Genomic DNA, 20,509 nt, shown 5'->3' on the forward strand with positions numbered 1-20,509 from the left:
AAAAAAAAAAAAAAAAAAAAAAAAAAAAATGTTTCCATTGCAGTTTTGCATAGTAAGCCAATTTCGATTCAGGTATAAAAAAAAAATATATCATCCTTCGCTTTTATCGAAAAATGAGGATTTTTTCAAAATCGGTGTTTTCATTAAGCAAATTTATTTTCAAGCTGTCAAATCCACATGGTCAATGCAAACACAGCTACTGACGGTGGATTAGCTCTGATTTACAGCGCAGAACATCCGTATCGGTTTCTGCTGAGATGATTTCCACACCACATGTCAGTACCAGCCCAGTTAACACACACACATACATTGTGTTATGAATGACACTGCACAGAGAACGCGCTTACAGGTTTCAGCTGGCTTCTCGTCTTTCTTTACATTTTTGTATCTTCTTCATGTGTTTCCTGTCTCATCCCTCTCTGTTACACATCATCCATCCATCCATCCATTTTCTGAACACCCTTGTCCCTCAGTGGGGTCGGGAGGGGTGCTGGTGCCTATCTCCAGCTAACGTTCTGGGCGAGAGGCGGGGTACGTTACACATCATTTATGAGCTAATTTGCATTTCGTTTGTTGAAGTGTTCTGTAACTTTAATGTCAACTCCATTATCCATCCTTCCTCCCTCCATGTTCTCTACCTAATCTCTGCTTCTCAGAATTCTTTCTCTCCCTCATATACTTCATTTACACGCGCACACACACACACACAGATTTAGGACCTCATTATTCAGGAATGTGGAGTATTTCTTTACATTGTGTGGATCCTCTGAAGCTGAACTGTTCAGGTAAAGATAAGGCTGTTTCCTCTGGCTGATCTCTCTGGAGTCTTACCCCCCCGGCCGTCCTCACATCATCCACAACTCTTCATCTTCTTATCTCGGTTCCCGGCAACGCAGTCGTGTGTTTGTGCTGTGGTTGTTCCCACACCTCGCCATGAGCCACACCCCGAGTGTTAAGGTGGACGCTCAGGGCGTCAGAATTGGAGGCTGGGGAGAGGAGGACGGCAACTCCTGAGCGTAGGATGTGACGGCTCAGGTGAGACTGGAAGAAGACCAGATGGAAAAACAGTAAAGAGACAAACGGGAGACGTTTCACACCCTGCTGGAAGCCTCTCATTAACCGCCTTTCCATCACAAATGTGTGCAAATCTTTGTCTAGATACCGCTAATGTCAAAGGAAATGCAGTTGCTGTGTTTATATTAAATAAGAAATTATTAAAATTAAAATCACACGTGAATAAGTTATTGAGAAACTTGCCACACAGTCATCCTTCTGCCACTTCCTGTCATCTTCTTCATCTTTTCCCCAGTAGCGTCATCCGACTGTTGATCACTTGAGTCAAGATGCAAAAAACTGTTTTCATTGCACTTTTGTGAATTCTGTTTTCTCAATTCTGTTGTCAATAGAAACACAGCTATTAATGTTCTTCATTTACTCAGATTACAACCTGAAGCTTCTAAATGTGAGTGTTTTTTTTAGTCAGGGTAATGCAGTTCAACAGACAGCGAGCTGCACCAGATGTGAGCCAAGAGGAGCATTCACACACCTACAACATCACAAACCTGCCAACTGAGACCGGCTTCAGGTACACCACACACACCACAGGGTCAGGTCATTTAACTAGGGGGTATTTTCATTTAGCAAGTTCAGATTCAACCAAGGTTACTCTAGCTAACTAAATAACATAAATTGGTTGGAGTTTGAGAAGACAGAGCAACAGAACTGACTGAGGAGTACTTTCTGTGATTGAGAGAAGTCAAAACACACACACACTCACACCACAAGGTCAGGTCATTTATAAATATAAAGACAACAGTTGAAATAACAGAAAACAATGCAGATTGGAGAGTAGTAGGAGATGAAGGTGGCAGGTTGAGGGAAAAGTGGTCAGTTTGTCCTCCAACAGCTTTAGCCTGTAGCAGCGTAACCCCAGAGATAGATCAACCAGGACCAGGTGCTGTGATGGCAGAGGGGTGAAGCACAACCCACTTATGGAGACTTTAGTCCTTGATGCAGCTGTCGCAGGTTCGATTCCCAGCCTGGTGACCCCTGCCGCATGTCTTCCTCCTCTCTCATTACCCACTTCCCTGTCAATTCACTATCACATAAAGGCCACTAGAGCCAATAAAACCTTTAAAAAAATAAAAAGAGATAGATCAGGATAAGCTAACTACTCAGAATGAGGCGGAGCCATGTTGATACTAAAGCATCCTCTTTCACCATGACAACAACCCAAAGCATTCACTCAGATCAGAAAACGAACGTCTGCAGTTCCCCTTAAGGAGATTTTTATTTTAAATCTTACTGAGAATTTGTGTTCTGTAAGAAAATCCAACTTCATCAGTGTCAGTTTAATCAATCACAGTTTCATTCGTCCGTTCGTTCATACAAATAAACATGAGTTTTAGCATGGGTATGTAAAAGATGAATTCTGCAGAAGGAGCTTAATGATATTTCTGCAGCAATATGTTGCACAAGCCTTTATTGCATCTTCTGACCTGCTGACCTCCACAGAGAGGGAATCCACTGGATATGTCATTCATTACAGTCACATTGATTTAGTTTTAGTTTTAGTGACCTGTTGTTTTTTGTCATGAAATCTTTTATATAACAAATAAAACATGGCAAAGATTTACAGGGCCAGTGTTATGTAAAATGTACTTTTTTTTAGCTTTAAATCATGTTATGCTATTCCATCATAAAAACCATCATACCTGGAGTGTTGCTTTGATTTTTTCATGCATGTTTAAGAAATCCGTTAATCTCCCATGGCAACAATTCAGCAGTACAAAATGCCTGGATGGACCTAGCTCCACCTTTGAGGACAAAGCTCCTCCTTAGAGCTGCAGTTTGAAAGCTCCTGAGTTTCTGACTCACTCAGCTCCTTCAGACTAGCCAGCAGCAATTAGCAAACACCTGGTGAAACTGCACATCTGCTGAGCTCGTTATAGGAGTTACTTCTCAGTGAAACACCAGTTAAAACGTTGTTAAAGGGTCCATAGAGGAGCCATGTTGTGATGACTTCCTGAAGGCGGAGTTGACAGTTGTGTGTACAGAAAAAAAGTGTTTTAGCATCCGCTAACTCCCACCAAACTTAAGAGTGGTTTACAGATCAACTGAAGGATGATGATGGTGGAACAGCTGGTCAGAAAAATTAGTAGAAAAGCAACTACAGTCCAAAGGAAAAAAAAAAAAAAGAACAGGCAAGTCAAGTGTTTTGATAACTGAATCTCTGTATGTCCTCTCTGTTTCTCAGAGGCTCGTCCGGTCTGGAGGAGGTGGTGGAGAAGCAGGCCGACCTCATAGAGTACCTGAAACAGCACAACACCTTACTGAGCAAGAGGCTGCTCAACCTCACCGCTCAGCACTGAGCTCACCCTGCTGATGAAAGCCTCCAGCTCTCAGGAGGAAAATCCTCCTGAGAGCTCCACCGCTCTGAGAGGAGATCTGAAGGAATAAAGTGGAGCAAACACACCTGTTCACACACACTGAGCCTGCCGGCTCCACCGCCGAGGCCTCCGTACCTGAGATGGACTGATAGAGGAGGAGGATGGGAAGTAGAAGGAGGAGGTGGAGTCATGGGTCACAGATCTGAGGTGACGGAGGTTTTTATCTCTGCTCTACAAGCTTCACTGACCTCTGACCTCTGACCTCCAGTCTGTTCCTCTGAAAGCAACAGAGCAGTAAGAGCATCTGCACAAAGGACAGAGAGGTTATCATCTACCTGGGTCAACATGTACTGTTTTATTGATCGCATTACTTTTCTTACATGTTTTCTCGTTAATTCCATGAATCAATAAAATCTTTGATTTTTCTCACTTCCTTTCGTCTTACCCTGAACTTTAGATCAGCTGCAGCAGCAACACTATTGTGCTTCATATGTTCAGTTTAAAACCATGGTAACGTGGAGGCCGTCACTGTCTGCGTCTCCATTGAAACGGGCAATTTGTAATGGACACGTTCTTCACATTTTTCATTTAACCTCTTAAAAAATACAAACAAATATTTAAATTCTGTTTTTAAGTAATAAAATAGACATCTGATTTCCTAAAATGCAATAACAGCATTCCTTGGTGTACTTGATCATTTGTAACAAAGCATGCACCTGCTAAAAATATGTGTTTAATATGAACATGAGATTTACTTTTATTTTATTTTAGGGTTGTTGTTTTTTTTTTGTTTGTTTTTTTTACAGAATTTGAATCTGGTTAGGCTAAAAATATTCCACTTAAGGAGTTCTGGGTAAAATACTTTTACATATTTCTTTTTTTATATGAAATGTAAAGTGTATTATGAGGGAGGGGGATGTTTGGTTTTTTTTACACTTTTGGCTTAATTACTGCTCTGAATATATTCTTTCAGCAACTGTTTCCTCCAGTAAACAATTATTTCAAAAATTGATTCATGGCGATTAATCCAACTGATTCAGCCACATTTTAACAGATCTCAGGTGGGACAATATGTCCATAGGTCAACTATGAATCATGCACTGTTGTGGGGTCGCTCATCTTCAGCAGTGACAGAAGTTCGCCTCTGTCACAGACATAAACTCACAGCCAGAAATGCAATGGAGCCGTCTGTACGGACAGTCATAAGGTCCATTATTTCACTTATGGACCTTATGACTGTCCTGAAATGGCCTAGTCAAAGTTCAAACTTGATTCCAATTGAGAACTTGCGGAGATACTTAGAAAATTTATCGTCCCAGATGTTCACCATCTAACTTGACTGAGTTTCTGATATTTTTTTCTTTTGAAGGAAGAATGGGAGAAGTAAAAATAATACAACTGCACTTTTTTTATTAAAAAGGTGAAAAAGTTTCTCAGTCAGCAGCGGAAGTTCATTCATAGATACATACATTATAAACAGATTGTTCAGTCTCTTTGGTCTGCAGTGTTTCTGCTAAACGCTGAACATTCTTCATGATAAATCTTCTCTCTCCTGGTTATGAAATGTGACTCCAGGATGGAGCTCCAAGTCTCTGAAGTCACATCTGTGAACGCCACGCTGCGCCGCTGTCAGCTTTTATGGTTTAAACTCTGTCCTGAATGAACAGTTTTTCATCTTAAGTCTCGAGGAGAGGCTGACTTTGAAGTTCTCCCTTTGGCGTGGCGTCGTGGTCGTCTCTGAGTGGCGTTTCAAGGATTTCTCTCCTCCAACTCCTGCGTCCGTCTGTCCTGACTGATCCATCCACGCCGCCCAGGATCACATCCATCCTCACTCCTCTGAAGAGTTTCCTCTGCCTGGGATGGAAAAAATAAAACACTTTCCTTAATGTCCTGCTGAGACGACTTCAGAGTAAATGAGCAGGAATCGCCTCTCTGGCATTAAAGCATTCCTCTTCATCATTAGCTGGATTTATGCCTCAACCTTTTCCTCCACGCTCCCTTTTTCTGCGTGAACCCACTGCTGCTGATCACAGCCACCCTGCTAACTGCCTGGCCTGTAACCCCACTTTGTTCCATCCATCATGCAGCTTCACTGCAAAAACACAAACTCTTACCAAGTATTTTTAGTCTAGTTTCCACTTACAACATAACTGAATCTGACAAAGGAACATATATTTTCTTCATCAATATTAAGAAAATACCGACTTAAAATAAGCTCATATTTATTGCTGAAAAGTTACTTGTGAGTCAGTTTTGTCTTACGATATTTGCACTATAAACTTGACCAAAATGACTCGATAAGATGTCGTGTTTTCGCAGTGTTGACAGAAACACGGTTCACCTCAGGGGAACGGGACTCTGGAGTGGAGAGGCATGCAGCGCCTGTGTGGACAGTGGTGTCTGTGGTATTTTCTCTTCAGGTTCAGGAAGTCTGAAAAAGACAAGATTGTATTTAAAAAACACCAACACAAGGGACATGGACAAGCTAGGACTGTTAGCTGCTAGTTATGGCTGTTCAGACAAATAATCTGGAGGCCTTCCAGTTGGGTTCCATGATTTTTTACACCCCACAGTTTTTTGAACACAAAGGAAAGTCCTTTTAAAATTCATTATAAATATTATAGATACCATTTTATTTTAACCCTCCTGCAGTCTTAGCATGACACTCAGCTCATCTCTGAAATTTTATTTTAGAAATATAAAATTTCTATAAATAGCACCATATGCTATTCTGTACGTAGCACATTTATAGAAACGTGTTCCCCATGCTTCCCATTAGCGAAGCGGTCGGATGGTGTGTTCCATCAGACTGTCAGTTCTCAAAACAATACATACAAATACATACAAATAAAAAAAAAAAACTTGCAAATGCACACGCTGGGTAAGTTCAACCCCACCTGACTGCGCACAGGGTAAAAAGCTTGTGAGGCCTAATGGACCCCCGTCTCTTAACAGGGTTAAATGAACGCCATTTCGAACTTCTGTCCTTGCCATTTTTACTCCCTTAAAAGTCAGTTTTAGCAAACAAAGTAGTTTCCTCCCCCTTCCTAAATATAAGTCTGATTATTTTCTGAGCATGTTTATGTCAAGAATTGGCAGCAACACTGACTATTTATTTATTTATTTATGTTGTGCAAATATTCTTGTAAATAATTTTTTTCGCCTATTACTTTACTCCAACAACAAAATGTATGAGTTTTAATTGTAATTATTCTTGCAAAGTTTGTTTTTACATAACTTGCAGGAACATTTTTGGCTAATGACGTCATTTTAACCTTTAACATTTTTTTTAAATAATCAAAATGATTCCTCATTGCTTAACCTGTATGTCAAACATTACCCCACTGTCTGGAAGGGATTTTTAAGAAAACGCAAGATTTTTCATGAAAAATAAAATTACTTTAATTTAAACAAATAAAATTTAATGGTTTTAAGTGAAACTAAAATGCTATAGGGCGACAAAAATGCCCTAAATTCTGTAAAATAAAACTTAAAATTTTTTTTACATAACTTGCAGGAACATTTTTGTTGTGTCTCTGCATCAACACAGCCGAATTAATGAAACAATTTCTTTAAACATGTCCAGGGATACTTATCTATTTCCTGTGGTCAGGTTATAAATGTAACTACGCCATAAACTTGATCCCTCGTGAACACTTGCAAGTGTTTTACTGCGTGGAGTCATTTAGGTGCAGCTGGGCAGAGCGGGAGAGAAAGAGACCTAACACGTGATTATTTCTGAACGTCCCCAATAAATCCCCTCTGGTCCCGTGGTTCAGAGGCTGCTGGAGGCCGAGCCCAGGAAGAAGGAGGTCCACTGCTGGATGACTTTATGACCCCCTCCACCACCAGCAGCAGCAGCTGCCTCCTTCCAGAAGAAGCGCCTGAAGCCCGGCCTCCACACCTGGCCCTGCTGCAGAATCTACATGGCGCTTTAACACCGTGATTAACAAAAGCCCGCCGCAGCGCCGGAGGGGGGCAGACCAGGTCGCCCTCGTGGCTGCTGTGCTATTCGCCGGCGGCCAACTCCATCCTCCATCATCATCATCATCATCATCATCACATGAACCTCGACCTCCGCCTCACCCCCTAACCTGCCCAACCACAGCTGGTGGTCTTGAAATTTACCGCAGAAACAAATGAATTCATAAATTCATATTTTATTTTTTGTGCGTTCAAAAAAACAGGTTACAGAGCAGACTGACCTGGTGTGGAACAGAATGTAAACTAATTTAACAGCGCCGAAAGAAGCACCTAGCCCGTTAGCCCGAACAGCCAAGTCCATGCTAACTTTAGCCTCCCGCTAACAAGAAAATTCTTTTTTCAAAAAATTAAACGTCTGTCGGTATGTTTTATTAATTATCTGTTCAGAAACTGTTATTATTATTATTATTATTATTATTATTATTATTATTATTATTATTATTATTATTTATTATTATTATTAAATTAAGCTCGGTACTAGCTAGGTATTTTTCACTGTTAAGTGTCTATAAGCTTGAAACTGCTATTTCAGTTGCTGTGGTTATCAGCTAATGATGTCCGGTTTCAACATTTTGTTTAGCTTTTGTTTAGAAATGTTTAGCTAAAGGCACAAACTTTATTCATTGGGGGAAGTATTAATGATTTGTTTTCTCAAAGGAGTTTTGACATTTACATCATTCTCAAATTTGACATCTTAAAACTTAATGTAAACCAAGCTCTTTGCTTTTGAGGGTTTAGCAAAATGATTGAGTGAATATTACAGAGAGCTGGGTAGTTTAGGGTTAGGTTTAAGGGTGAGGTGTGGGTTAGGTGGGGTCAGTGTGTAGAGTCTTACCTGGTCTGACTGAAATCATGGGAGCTACCAACGCTGTGAGCAGCACCAACAAGTACAGCAAGTTGAAAACCTTCATGGCTGAGCTGCTGCTTTGAAAATTTTCCAAAAGTTTGGAAACTTCCTCTGGTTCTGGTTCTGATACTGGATGGACTGACGATGCTCCGTCTTCTTGCCCTCCCTCAACTTGTTTCTAGCCCAGAAAACAGAGAGAAGTCATCAACCACGAGCCCGTTCTTCCTAGAACTTGTCAGCAGCTCCCAGTAGGATCTGTGGGTCCAGCCAGTGTGAGGTTGTCTCAAAGTGACCAAGGTAACATCTCCCCCCCTTCTGTTTTATACAGCCCTTCAGAGGGAGGGGTACACCCTGACAACACCCCCCTCTCCAGACCCCCTCCTCTCTCTCTCTCTCTGCTTTTGACTCACACACTGCCTCTCCAGCACACACTCTCAGGCGCTGCACATATTGACCCCACATGTAGAGAGTAATTCCAGTGCCAGGAAGCCCCCCCCCACCCCCCGGTTCCCTCGGTCCACACAGGCTGCTGCTGCCTTTTGCATCTTGACTGATTGATTTGTTCAAGGAGAGCGGAAGAGGCAGGCAGAGAGGATTTATCACCGCCGCCATTTGAGAGGCTGGAGCTGAGAGTAGCAGGTCCTTCGTGAACCAGATCCCTGCAGTTGTCCCCTGCCCCCCCATTAATGAGGAACCACATCTGGGGTTGGGTGTTGCTCTTTGACCGGGTCCGGGAGGAGGGGGGCAGTCGGAGGGGGCTGTTGGCCTTTTGCATCCAGCGTTTAGGAGCCTGACTCAGTGAAATTCAGAGATCTTTTGCACAAGCCAATTAGCCGACGAAGACTTACTGTCTGTCTGTCTGGGATGCCATCTGATGTCTCCGTCTGCTGGCTGGACACTGAATCGGAATCATCTTTGTCGTCAGTGTTGCAATAAGGACTTTGGTACTTCTCAATGGCAGCATGATAAATTACAGTATATATATAAAAATATACATGAATACATACAAAATACATGTCAAAAATCAGTTATTTTGGGATAGTCGCTCCAAATTTCTGCCATTTCCAAAAAATATGATTCCATAAAGCTGTTTATATATATATATATATATATATATATAAACATATTTGTCGAAACTGTCACTATATTGTGACAGCTTGGTATGAAACAGATAATTGGTTAAAATGTTGAGCTCCTCAGCCCTCTCCTACACCAACTAGAAACAACCAATCACAGCCAGGAGGCGGGTCTTAGCCCTGTCAATCACTGTCTCATGTGGTGCTGCTCATTCTCCCTCCCTTGCTTTTTGCTACGCTGCAACTAGTATAGCCTGTTGTGAATAGTTAAGGTAGTTAGCACAGCTGGTTATGACAGCGGATAGAGATTTTATGTAATGGTGAGTTATCAATCAAATCAATGCCATTTATATCTGCTTACTGCTAAATTATATCAATCAGTCCCTTTAGATCCTTGATAATTATTGTGGAAATTCATCCAAAAATCAACACATCTCCTCACATCTTAACAATTGGGAGCTTATTGCAGATTTTTTTCAAAAATTGTCAGAAACTTTCTTACTTGTACTATACAGCTGCTTCAGCCTTGATTGATGTCAGAATACAGTCCACACTATAGCGAGTAATAAAAAGTCGCATTTACTGTCATGAATAAGCGCAAGTATTGCAATTATTTCCAAATTAGCACCACAAACACCAAATCCTGGAGGGACTGAAAAAAGATGGTCAATAATATTGTTTCATTTTAAGAATTCATTGATATTTTAATAGCACAATCAGCCCTTTAAGAGCATTTGCGTTGTGATAGTTTTTAGAATAAGTCCCAAACAAAGCATTGCTATGGGTTGCTGCATTCTAACCCGTTTCTGTCGGCTTTAATTCTGCTGTCGGTGTGGGACTCATTACAGTGTCTCTGTGGACTCAGACTCCCCATTCAGCAGCCAGCTAATGAATTAACACATTAAGATGAAATGTTGGCCATTACATGTGAATGAGGATTAGAAAAGCAGCAGGACACTAATGGACCACATGGCTCATAACAGAGAGAGACTTTGAACAAGTGAGTGGACCGTCGACTCTCCTGGACCTCGAAACACAGACTGTTCTTTCTTCTAATAGTTCTTCCTGCTTCTAAAGACTGCTGTCCTCTTCATAGTGTCCCCTTTTATGGCTTGATGATGTTTGCAAAAATGCGTCTTGGAGCGTCTTGGTTTGGGTTAGACAAACACCCATGTATACACATACACTCATCCTGCTGCAAACACTCAGCCGAGGTATGTAGCTTGTTTCTTTGGCCAGCTCTCTTTGCATATCAGTTGCCATTGTCTTTTAAAGAACTTTTATTTTCCCCCCAACCAGAATATGCTAATTTGGGCCTCAGTTGTCATTCAGAGCCACCCGGTATTCGCTGCCCCTCTGCCAGAGCTCCTCTTCACCAACTCCTGCTCAGCTAGCTCCTGCCAGTCTGCGCTTCAAAACAGAAACGAGACAATCGTACCGAATTCCCCCACCAGGTTTTCTGTGTGAGCGATTAAAGCAGGTTGTAATATTTGCTCTTCCTGGGGATTATACGTCTTTACGAGGATTAGCCAAACACCCCACGAGAGGGAGGGTAACCTTTCATTAAACTCTGCTGGGAGTTTGGTACGACTACCATCATTTCTGCAGAGGAACCTGAAGGCCCTGGGATGTAGCTGTTGGGTCACAAAGGTTATTTTCTAGACCTTTGATGAACCTAGATAGGGAAATATTCAGACCTGACCAGAAATAATCTCAGCTAAACGGCGAGAGCCTGAAATTAAATAACAGAAACACATAAAGACAAATTCCAAAAGATAGCAGAAGAAAATTGCTTCCTAAACACCCTAAGTGCTAAAAAATGTCTGTCTATGAAAATGTAATTAAAAAGTTCAAAGTTGAAAGAATCAACTCTACACCCCCATAAAATTTAAATTTCAGCATTAAAGAGTTGGAAGATGAATAAAAAACTGTTGATATTTCCATGTTTTATGGGATACACATTACCACTAGCTTGATTCTCTAATCAGAACTTTTTTTTATGTTTATTTAACCACAAGTTGTTCAGAAAGACATCCTTTTGCAGGTAAGATTGACTCCTGATCATTATTCTACAGAATCCTTTAAAAAGAAATCAGAAAACTCTGTTGAAGTGTTGTAAAAATGTTATAGTTTTCAATCTGGTCAAAGTTCCTCAAACTTAGACTGGTCAAAGTTTGAGGAACTTTGACCAGTCTAAGATTGATCAGTACAGCAGTTTGATGACCTGCATCCATTTCCTTATTTCTAACACATATCAGCACAGATAGCTAAACAAAAAAGTTCTTATGTGGAACATCGACAGTTGGTTATTGAGAAGCAAATCTAAAAGACATTGCTCAAAAATAACTCAAATATGCTTTCTAGCTCTCAGATTTGATCTGTCTGAAATGTTTGAATTTCCTCATTTTCTTCTTCTTCTTCTTCTTCTTCTTCTTTAGCGGTCTTAGCAGCACTTAAAAGAGGATCTAACACAGGAAGGAGTTTGGCGTGCAGCAGCTCCGTTTGGTGTGAATGTTACAGCAGTCATGGCCTCCGTAGAAGCTGTGATCTTTACAACTGCATTGAAACTTCACTTCATGCTTCCTCTGCCATCGTCCTGACCAGGATCCTCTGATAAGAAGTTTCTTCTCTGATGAAACAGGTTACGAAGAACAGCAACTCCAACAAACATCACAATGCATTTATTAATGTATTTGCAAAATAATATTTACATCTCTTTAATTTTTTTTACACTTTGTCACATCATCCGCAGACTTTAAAGAGACAGTGTTATTTGTTTTCCAGGCACATAGTGGCATTTTATAGCATAATTGAGTTACTATGTTACCTCCAGTTGTTATAAAAATGCTCTATATGTCAAATATGACGTAAAAGAAATCTGACTTGATAATCTAATGCCTGGAAATTGGGCCTCTGTCTCTTTAAAATCTCCTACTCTTTCTGAAATTCCACCTTCAGGAAGTCAACACAGCATCTCTCCTGTATTAACCTTTAACAACTTAACAAGAAGTAGCTCCCATGATGAGCTCATTATAGATAGTTCCAGCAGGTGTTTGCTAATTACTAATGGCTAGTCTAAAGGAGCTGAGCGTGGAGTAAAAAGCTTGGAAAACTGCAGCAACTCTGTGGAACTTTGTTCTCGAATTCGGGACTAGGTCCACCCAGACATTTTGCGCAGCTCAACGGTTGCCATGGGAGATTAAAGGATTTCTCAAACACGGATGAAAAGATCAAAGCAGCACTCCAGGTACGTTTCTGATGATGGAAAACCATTATAACATGATGAAATCCTCAAAAAAGTCTATTTTATATAACACTGACCCTTTTAAAACTCCGTTATTTAACAGGATGCTTGCTTCATAGAGATGACACAGGTTCACAAGTTATTTCTTCTTGGTTGCTGTCATTACAGAAGCATTTTATTTAAACAGAGAATGACCAAACGGCCCAGACCAGTGTCTCTGCTGGTGTAGTCACTGTGTGAGACTACGCGATGTCTGAATGCTTCGGGAGTCGTCCTTCCGTCCACGCGTGCAAGTGTTGATTGCGATCTGGTGGGTCCGCTCGTTGTGCATCGTTAGAGTGATAGTAGCTCCTGTTGTCATGCCACAAGGTCGTCAGTGTTAATTAGGCTCTGCAGTCAGCCGCAGCTTAATTACTCTTAAAACCCTTTATCTCTAATTGCCCAGTGCAATGAACCTTCATACGCAAGGAACGCGGCGAGCTCCCAATACGCAGAAACCAGTTGGACCATTAGTTAGTTTGGACTGAAGCAGACATTCTTCTCCCTGCAGTTTCTAAACAACAGGATGACCTTTCATCTGATTACGTCCGTCTCTGTGGCAGAGCCTGTCATCTAGACGGCTGGAGTGACAGAAAGCTCACAGGTCAAAGGGCAAACTTGACAGGGAGCAACGTCCAAACACCAGCCCACACGGACTCACTTATTTAGTTTAGGCGTTTAACTTCTCTGAATGTAGTAAGTCCATTTCTGGATCTCGTTAGCTGTTCAAATCGACATGTTCACCTTCCACCCAATAAAACCTTTATCTCATCTACCAACCAACCACAGTCCTGATCAGAGGAGCCAGCAGTTTATGAACAATAGAAACATAAGCCTAACGAACAAAAGGTTTTGTTGTTCTGGAGTTAGGACAGCTGGCAGACAGAGTCAAAAAACGTCAGAAAAACAAGAATTGGTGAAGAATGACGAAATCAGTCAGAACTTTTGAAATTTTTGATGAGCTAATATGTGTTGAATGTATCAGATCAAAGCTGTTCCAGAAACTTACTTTTACATTTTTATGCTTCACATCTAAAGAACGAGATACTTTTTTTGTAACCGTTGTCTCGAGTTCTCCAGGTTTTCTGACGATTTAAAGATTTCTGGAGCTTGCAGGACAGCCTGTAGTTCAGTATGTGGCAAAAAGTAGGAAACTTGATCAAAAATTAAGATTGGTCAGGATTCATTAACAGTCTTCAGCATATATGAAGTACCTGAAAGCCGTGCATAAAAACAAATCCCAGAAGATCCAGCAAATACTAAAATATTAGATTTTTTATCATCTCCAAGTAGATCATTATTCTCAGCTTGATAATCACTTTGTTGAGATCAAAATTTTTATGTTTGGCAGTATTTATAGATTTACCTGTTTTTGTGACTGAATGTTGGTAACAGAATGCTCAAATATCAAATTCAAGTCTGGTTCTTTGCAAATTTTTATGCTCACACAACACTGGTCATCTTAGCTTAAGAGTTTGAGATCACAGCTAAGTGGCAAACAAGTAAAAAACAGAAAGGGACTGAACAGAAACCGAGTCATGAACCATCTAAAGTTTAAAGAAAACCTCTAAAACCCTCCAGAAAGTCTGGAAGACTGTTGATCAAAGCCAAAACGTTACAAGAAGGCCAGACTGGCTGGAAGGAAAATAAAACCAAATTAAGAGTGACACAAGACTTTTGCACAGCGTTTGTCTTTCTGTTCAAACGACCACATAAGGTAGTGCTGGCATGCTGTATTTTATTGTCAACATGGAATCCTGATGAATTTGATGAAAATCTAAAGAAGAAAAGGGGCAGTATTATGTGTTTTTCAAGCACTTGGTGTCATTTCATAACACAATCAAGTGACTATGTTAACTTCAGTTGTTATAAAAATGTTATATCAAATATGACTTTAACAAAAATTGACTTAATTTATTGCCCGAAAATTGGGCCTTTGTCTCTTTAAGAAACTCCTGCTCTTCTGAAACTCCTCCTTCATCTACACTCCTTACCGGTTGGTGGCGGTAAGGAGTCTTTTGACAAACCACGAATGAATCACAAAAAGAAGGAAAAAAAGGAAGAACAAGAAGAAGAAGAAACTGCCTGCAGGAAGTGCTCCTGTATAAACCTAACCCTTTTGCACATATGCGTATGTAATCCATATTACTGAAATACATAAAAAAAGAAACCACCAAATGCCAATCTTCTCGGATTGGCTGCCACTGCTTGTTGGAAGAACATTTAGTCATCTGACAAGATGCTGTCTGCATGTTAGGCGTCTGGCTTCTGCTGTGGCTGCTGGATTTGGCATTCCATTGATTACTCTTCATATCCATTGCTACATATAACTTTACATTTCACTAAGCAGTTAGCTTTGTATCTTCCCCATTTATGTAATTAATTAATTAATTACCTGATGATTAATTAATTAATTTATTTATTTATTTATTCATTTATTTATTTAATTTAGCTGTTTAAAATATTTTCTTGCGGTGCTGCTATCACGACCGCAGAACTCCTTTGTGAAAAGGTTTGTTTTCAGATTTCAATAATAATGGATCAATTTAACCATTATATTTACACTGGACCTTGACATTGTGCACACTTATTAATTTGAAAAGATGTGCTATTCTATTCGGGTATGTTGCCTAATTGATTTTGGGTTTCAGTTTTTATTTTTGATCTCATTTTGTGATAAATATTTTTTTAATCTACCTTCAAATGAAAATTGAACTGAACCTAACTGAACCAATACCACGCTGTTCTTCTTTATTCCCTTTTGTCCTGGGAAAACACATCTGAACTTTCAAAAGTACAGGGAACCAACAGGAATGCTGAAAACAAATAAAACCACAAATAATTCTGAAACAAAGTCGTGAACAGACTTTTTGAAGTGAAATTTGAGACTGTTCGAAACTGTCAAACATTTATAATTTAGAATTTTTGAATTACATAACAGCTGCTTGGAAAATTTATAATTTTTTTTATTTTCTTAATTGCGTAGTAAGTACTCCGAAGATTTATTTTATAGTTTTGAATTTTCATTGACAAATGCTTTGAACTGCTATTCCCTCCATTGCTGATAAATTGAACTACATATAATTTTGGGTATATTTTTGCCTTCTCAAAATTAATACATTTCCGTTTTTTCCCACCTGCTCTCTTTATTGGTTGTTGTTCACTTTAATTAGGCTCCACAAAGAACTGTTCTTCTGTGTTGCTGTCATTTATGTTCCTTTAGCCTTGCATTGTCCATTGGGCCACTAGTCTGAAGGAGCTGAGTGGGTGAGGCAGAAACTTAGAAACTGCAACTCCCATGAGGCATTGCTTGGTCCACACAGACGTTTTGCCCAGCTCAATGGTTGCCACGGGAGATTAAAGGATTTCTTAAACATCCATGAGCGAATCAAGGCAACACTCCAGGTATGTTTTTGATTAGAAAATAATATGACCTAAATCTCAAAAAAGTCTATTTAGTCCTTTAGTGAGGGGAGTTTATAGTTCATTGGGCAAAGACAAATTGCTAACTTCTACATAAAACACAGAGAAGCAGGAAGTTGATCTCCAGTCCCAGTTCAGCTCCAGCTGATCCCATCTTTAAGCCTTCTGTCCAGCCTGTTTGGTGATTTCTCTCTGCTTCTTCTTTACTAGTTGTTTTAACTTCTTGTTTTCATATGCAGCATCTTCTGAAAGAGGGTAGTCATAACTCGCATTAGACAGGTTTACATATGTTGTGGCGGTTTTTATCTATGCTTACCTGTTGGACCTTCCTCTTTCTGGATGCAGACCGAAGCCAGACTGAACAGGGAGAAGATGACGAAGGCTAAGATGATGAAGGTGAGCTCAAAGCCAGAGAATGGCACTTCCATCTACACAGCTGCCTAAACAAAGCATGAGGTGAAACTGAATCAAAGCTCACAATAAGATACAGAATTAATAATAATAATATTCACAGAATGTCTCTGTGTCGCTTAGAGAACCAGGAAGACTTCACTGCTTTTAAGGGGTCAGTATTATGTATTCATCAGACACATGGTGCTATTTTATAGCACAATGAACTAACTGTTAAAAGAAAATTGAATTCATAAATGAATATCTGTGGCTTGGGCCTCGGTCTCTTTAAAAACTCCTGCTCTTTCTGAAACTCCGCTTTCAGGAAGTCATCACAACATGGATCCTCTATTAACCATTTAACAATGTTTTTAACAGCTTTGTACTGAGATGAAGCTCCTGCAATGAGCTCAGCTGATGTGCAGTTCCACCAGGTATTTGCTAATTGCTGCTGGCTAGTCTGAAGAACCAGGGCAACACTCCAGGTATGTTTTTAATGTGGGAATAATAAAACATGACGGAATGCTCGAAAAAGTCGATTTTACAGAATGCCCCCTTAAATCAGATTGATTGAGTTATTTTATCTGGACTCTAATAGAGCTCCAGCTGTGCTTATGATATGATAGAAGCTGAAATGAGGTGATTGTTGCAGTTAATCTTTATGTTTTTAATCATGTAATGACCGTTGAACTGCCATGTTGCCATGTTCTATATTAAAAAACTTGACTTGAAAATTACATTTTGTAATAAAGAAGATATTTTAAAAACATTTTTACAAAGACACTTTTCACATTAATTTGTACAAACAATATGAACTATGAGAAAATGAAGTTTTTTAAACATTTGGCAATTACTGTGCATGACATGGTGCTTTTTCAAACTGCACTACTCACTTTTCTCCACCAGAGGGCCTCCACCAGAGGAAGTACAGAAAGAATTCTCTGTAGTTCGTCGAGGTCTAATTTCAGAAACGCTGTGTATTGTGAACACTGTTCACAATAAACCGTGCTTGACAGCAAGATTTTAAAACCTTTCTTGCTGATTAAAACCTTTATTCATAAACATTTCAGCAGCGTATTTACATCTTATTACCTCATTGTAGTAAAGTTAGACAAAGTTCAGAAACAGGATAATGTTGTGGTGTAAGAGTCGAGCCAGAACTGAGGGAATAATCTGCTTTAATAAAAGGAAAACACATTTTGTGTCACCTTTTAGCAGACTTTACTCCACTAAGTGACACATTTCAAGATCAGAACTTCTCGGCAGCCTAAACTTTCAGTTCAACGCCTCAGCTTCTCAGTCTGTAGTGAACCGGGCTTTTGATGTTGACCAAGTGACACGCTTTAAACATTTAATAAAAAGCCAAAGTCAACTTCAAGCAAAAGGAGGGAACATGAACTGTACCTGTTGCATAAATATTTGATCCCTGAACTCATTCAAACTGTTAGGTATAATCAGGTGAAAGCCTGTTTGCAAACAGGTTCAGCTCTTGAATATCCAATGTGAACAAGTCACACCTCCACAACAATTTGGCAGCAAACAGGTCCGACCAGCACACCTTTTTGTTTCAGACATGAATTTGTTTTATAACCTCCGTAAGCTGAGGATATATCCACATTTCTCACAAATAAATAAGAATTGTAAGTTTGTTGTTGTTGGACTTACCGATTGGAGAGACACAGGCTGTTCTCCAGGTTCAAAGTTCACAGAGGAATCTCCCGGTGCTGTCTCTGGACATCCTACAGGACGAACGGCCAGGCGATGCTGTCGTGAGCAACTTTGTTGGAGCAGGTGTCTCTTTCTTGCTTTTTTTAGTTGAACAATTTGGCCACTCCTTTGTGCCTCATCCTGGAAGCAGGTTACTCTGGGACTGCAAACAAAGCACATGCGCACGCACGCACACACACACACATTCGTTCAGAGGTCGGCCTGCAGGCCCGCTTTTATGAACTGATAAGGATTCACGGCCACACACCAGGAACAAACTGAGCTTTTCTCACAAGCTGAGCATTAACAGCTGAGTCACACCAACAGCTCCTGGCTCTGGGTTCTCTCAGTAGTTTCTGCAAATATAAGAAAAAAATTGCCTTTTTGATGTTGTTTGCTCTCCTTTAAAAAAAATGTAAATAATTTTTTTTTATAAAAGTAAAACCATATTTTATGTCACAGTACATTTCACATACAAATGAAATTATACCCTTTTAACAATAGCTTGACTAAATGTTATTGTGGATCTTGGTTTCAAATAATGTAAGGAAATATTCATATTCACAGTTTTATTGTTTGTGAGAGCAGTCAAACAATTAATGCTGTAATTGTTTCCTGTCGTTTATTTCATGCTGCACCTTTAAACAAGACACTGGTAGAAAAGAAATGTTTTATTGCCTTCACTACAATGAAACATTTATTGCAGTGAATAGATGCAATAAATTTGCATCTATTCACTGCAATAAATGTGAATAAATGCACATTTATTGGGCATCGGTGCCAGCAGGTGTGTTGAGCTTTCCAGGTGTGTTCAGCTCAGTTGTATTTTGTACAGCTGCAGCATTGAGACGCAGCATTGTGACTGTAATGTTTTCTAAACTTTTCACTGCGACAGCATATTATGCCATTGTAGACAATGGCAGAAAGAAATTTCTACCAAAAACATCAACAATTTTATAGAAAAAAAACTTGGAAAATTCTATTTTAAAAGTACTCAAAAATGTCCATTTTTTTTCTAGGAAATTGTCTACTTTTCAAACTCAGAAATTTCCAAGTTTTTTCTAAAAAAAATCTTGAGACCAAATTCAAAGTTCTTGAGGTTTTTCTAGACTTTTCAAACCTAGAAATGGTCTTATCTTTTCTTGAACATTTCTGAGATTAGGCAAAAAAAAAAAAAAAATTCCAGCAAATCTTCAACTTTTCAAACTATCATATCAGAAAACAATAAAATGCATCAACATTTTAATGCTGCACATAGCTTAAGCTGCAATGTCAAACCATGAACATGTCTATGTTTGCTGCTGCTGACTGAAAGAAAAAAAAAGATGAACCATTTGAAACAGACCCATCATAGATTCCCTGAATGGCCTGCAGCAACTATTAGTAATTTATAGCCAAACCAAACCAAATGTTGTACAGCAACACATATATTCACTTTTTAACAACACAAACTAGATTGTTTTTCTCAATATTCCTGCCCCAACATCGCCACTTTTACTTACTAGAGTAGAAATATCTTTTTTTTCCCCACAGTTGAGAAAATTTGATGTGCCAGCAGAAAAGCAGCAGGCAAATTAAAACATGCAGACAATGTTTTAATTGTACATAACTTATTTTTTGTTAAGTACTATTCAGGCTAGTTTATATGAACTTCTGGCAATTTATTTATGCCTGACAATGAATAAATTTTAAGAACAAAATATATCCATAAAAAACAAAATTCATTTTGAAGTTTCAGGCGTTTCCTTTCCTTCTTTTATTAAAATTCCAGCTAAATTATTCATGATTTGCTGATTTCACCTACTGTGTTGGATTTTTTTTCAGCATTTTAGTTTTCTACAAAATTGATTATTATTACACTGTAACTTTAAGTTACAGTTAATATTCATACCCTTGGATGTTTTAGATTTAAAGTTACCTTTTTGTTTTACCGATGTGTTTCATATTTCTACAAGTAATTTAAATGTCATGTAAGATGACCTGGAAAGTCCTCACCAAAGATAAATAAAATAAATTCCTGTGGAAACACAGTGAGCCGTTATGAGAAGGGTTTGGCTGCTTTGACGCCAAGGAACATGTTTCCATATATATTGTTTCCTATCTGTTTTTTTATTTAAACAAAATGGAAATTATGACACATTTTAAAATGTTTTCTTTTCAATATTGCTGCTGTACATTGCTTTGTTTTTTGAAACTTGCTTATCTCACTTCCTATATATATATATATATATATATATATATATATATATATATATATATATATATATATATATATATATATAATTTCCCCTCTCACCCTCCGTGGGTGGTCTCTTTCATCCTCTGAGCTCGGGTCCTCTACCAGAGGCCTGGGAGCTTGAGGGTTCTGCGCAGTATCTTGGCTGTGCCTAGAACTGCACATCTGCAGTTC

At 39.2% G+C, this 20,509-nt stretch overlaps 2 protein-coding genes and 1 long non-coding RNA gene across 6 annotated transcripts in view; 1 reads left to right on the forward strand and 2 right to left on the reverse strand.

The window, feature by feature from the left end:
- Positions 1-3,817, forward strand: part of tmem192 (transmembrane protein 192) — a 16,271-nt gene extending 12,454 nt beyond the window's left edge. For all 3 annotated transcript variants that reach the window (XM_015035018.1, XM_015035019.1, XM_015035020.1), the window contains exons 5-6: positions 1,480-1,585; positions 3,257-3,817. In XM_015035018.1, the coding sequence (XP_014890504.1) occupies positions 1,480-1,585; positions 3,257-3,371 (221 nt within the window). In that variant the 3' untranslated portion in view covers positions 3,372-3,817. The remainder of the gene's footprint in view (positions 1-1,479; positions 1,586-3,256) is intronic.
- A 351-nt stretch (positions 3,818-4,168) lies between these two features.
- Positions 4,169-8,523, reverse strand: apela (apelin receptor early endogenous ligand). The gene is made up of 3 exons (XM_015035021.1): positions 8,209-8,523; positions 5,731-5,820; positions 4,169-5,243 (listed from the first exon to the last, which is right to left on the reverse strand). Exons 1-2 carry the CDS (start codon positions 8,282-8,284, stop codon positions 5,732-5,734), a joined length of 165 nt encoding a protein of 54 aa, XP_014890507.1. The 5' UTR covers positions 8,285-8,523; the 3' UTR covers positions 4,169-5,243; position 5,731.
- Positions 8,524-15,301: 6,778 nt separating this feature from the next.
- The window catches only part of LOC106949047 (uncharacterized), a 9,246-nt gene continuing 4,038 nt past the window's right edge, over positions 15,302-20,509 (reverse strand). For both annotated transcript variants that reach the window (XR_001425311.1, XR_001425310.1), the window contains 4 exons: positions 18,368-18,455; positions 18,058-18,262; positions 16,319-16,442; positions 15,302-16,247 (listed from right to left, as the gene is read on the reverse strand). This is a non-coding gene — a long non-coding RNA (uncharacterized LOC106949047). The remainder of the gene's footprint in view (positions 16,248-16,318; positions 16,443-18,057; positions 18,263-18,367; positions 18,456-20,509) is intronic.

Source organism: Poecilia latipinna, unplaced genomic scaffold (genome assembly GCF_001443285.1).
Source record: "Poecilia latipinna isolate Pla-1442-1.1 unplaced genomic scaffold, P_latipinna-1.0 Scaffold321, whole genome shotgun sequence".
Classification (NCBI taxonomy): domain Eukaryota; kingdom Metazoa; phylum Chordata; class Actinopteri; order Cyprinodontiformes; family Poeciliidae; genus Poecilia; species Poecilia latipinna.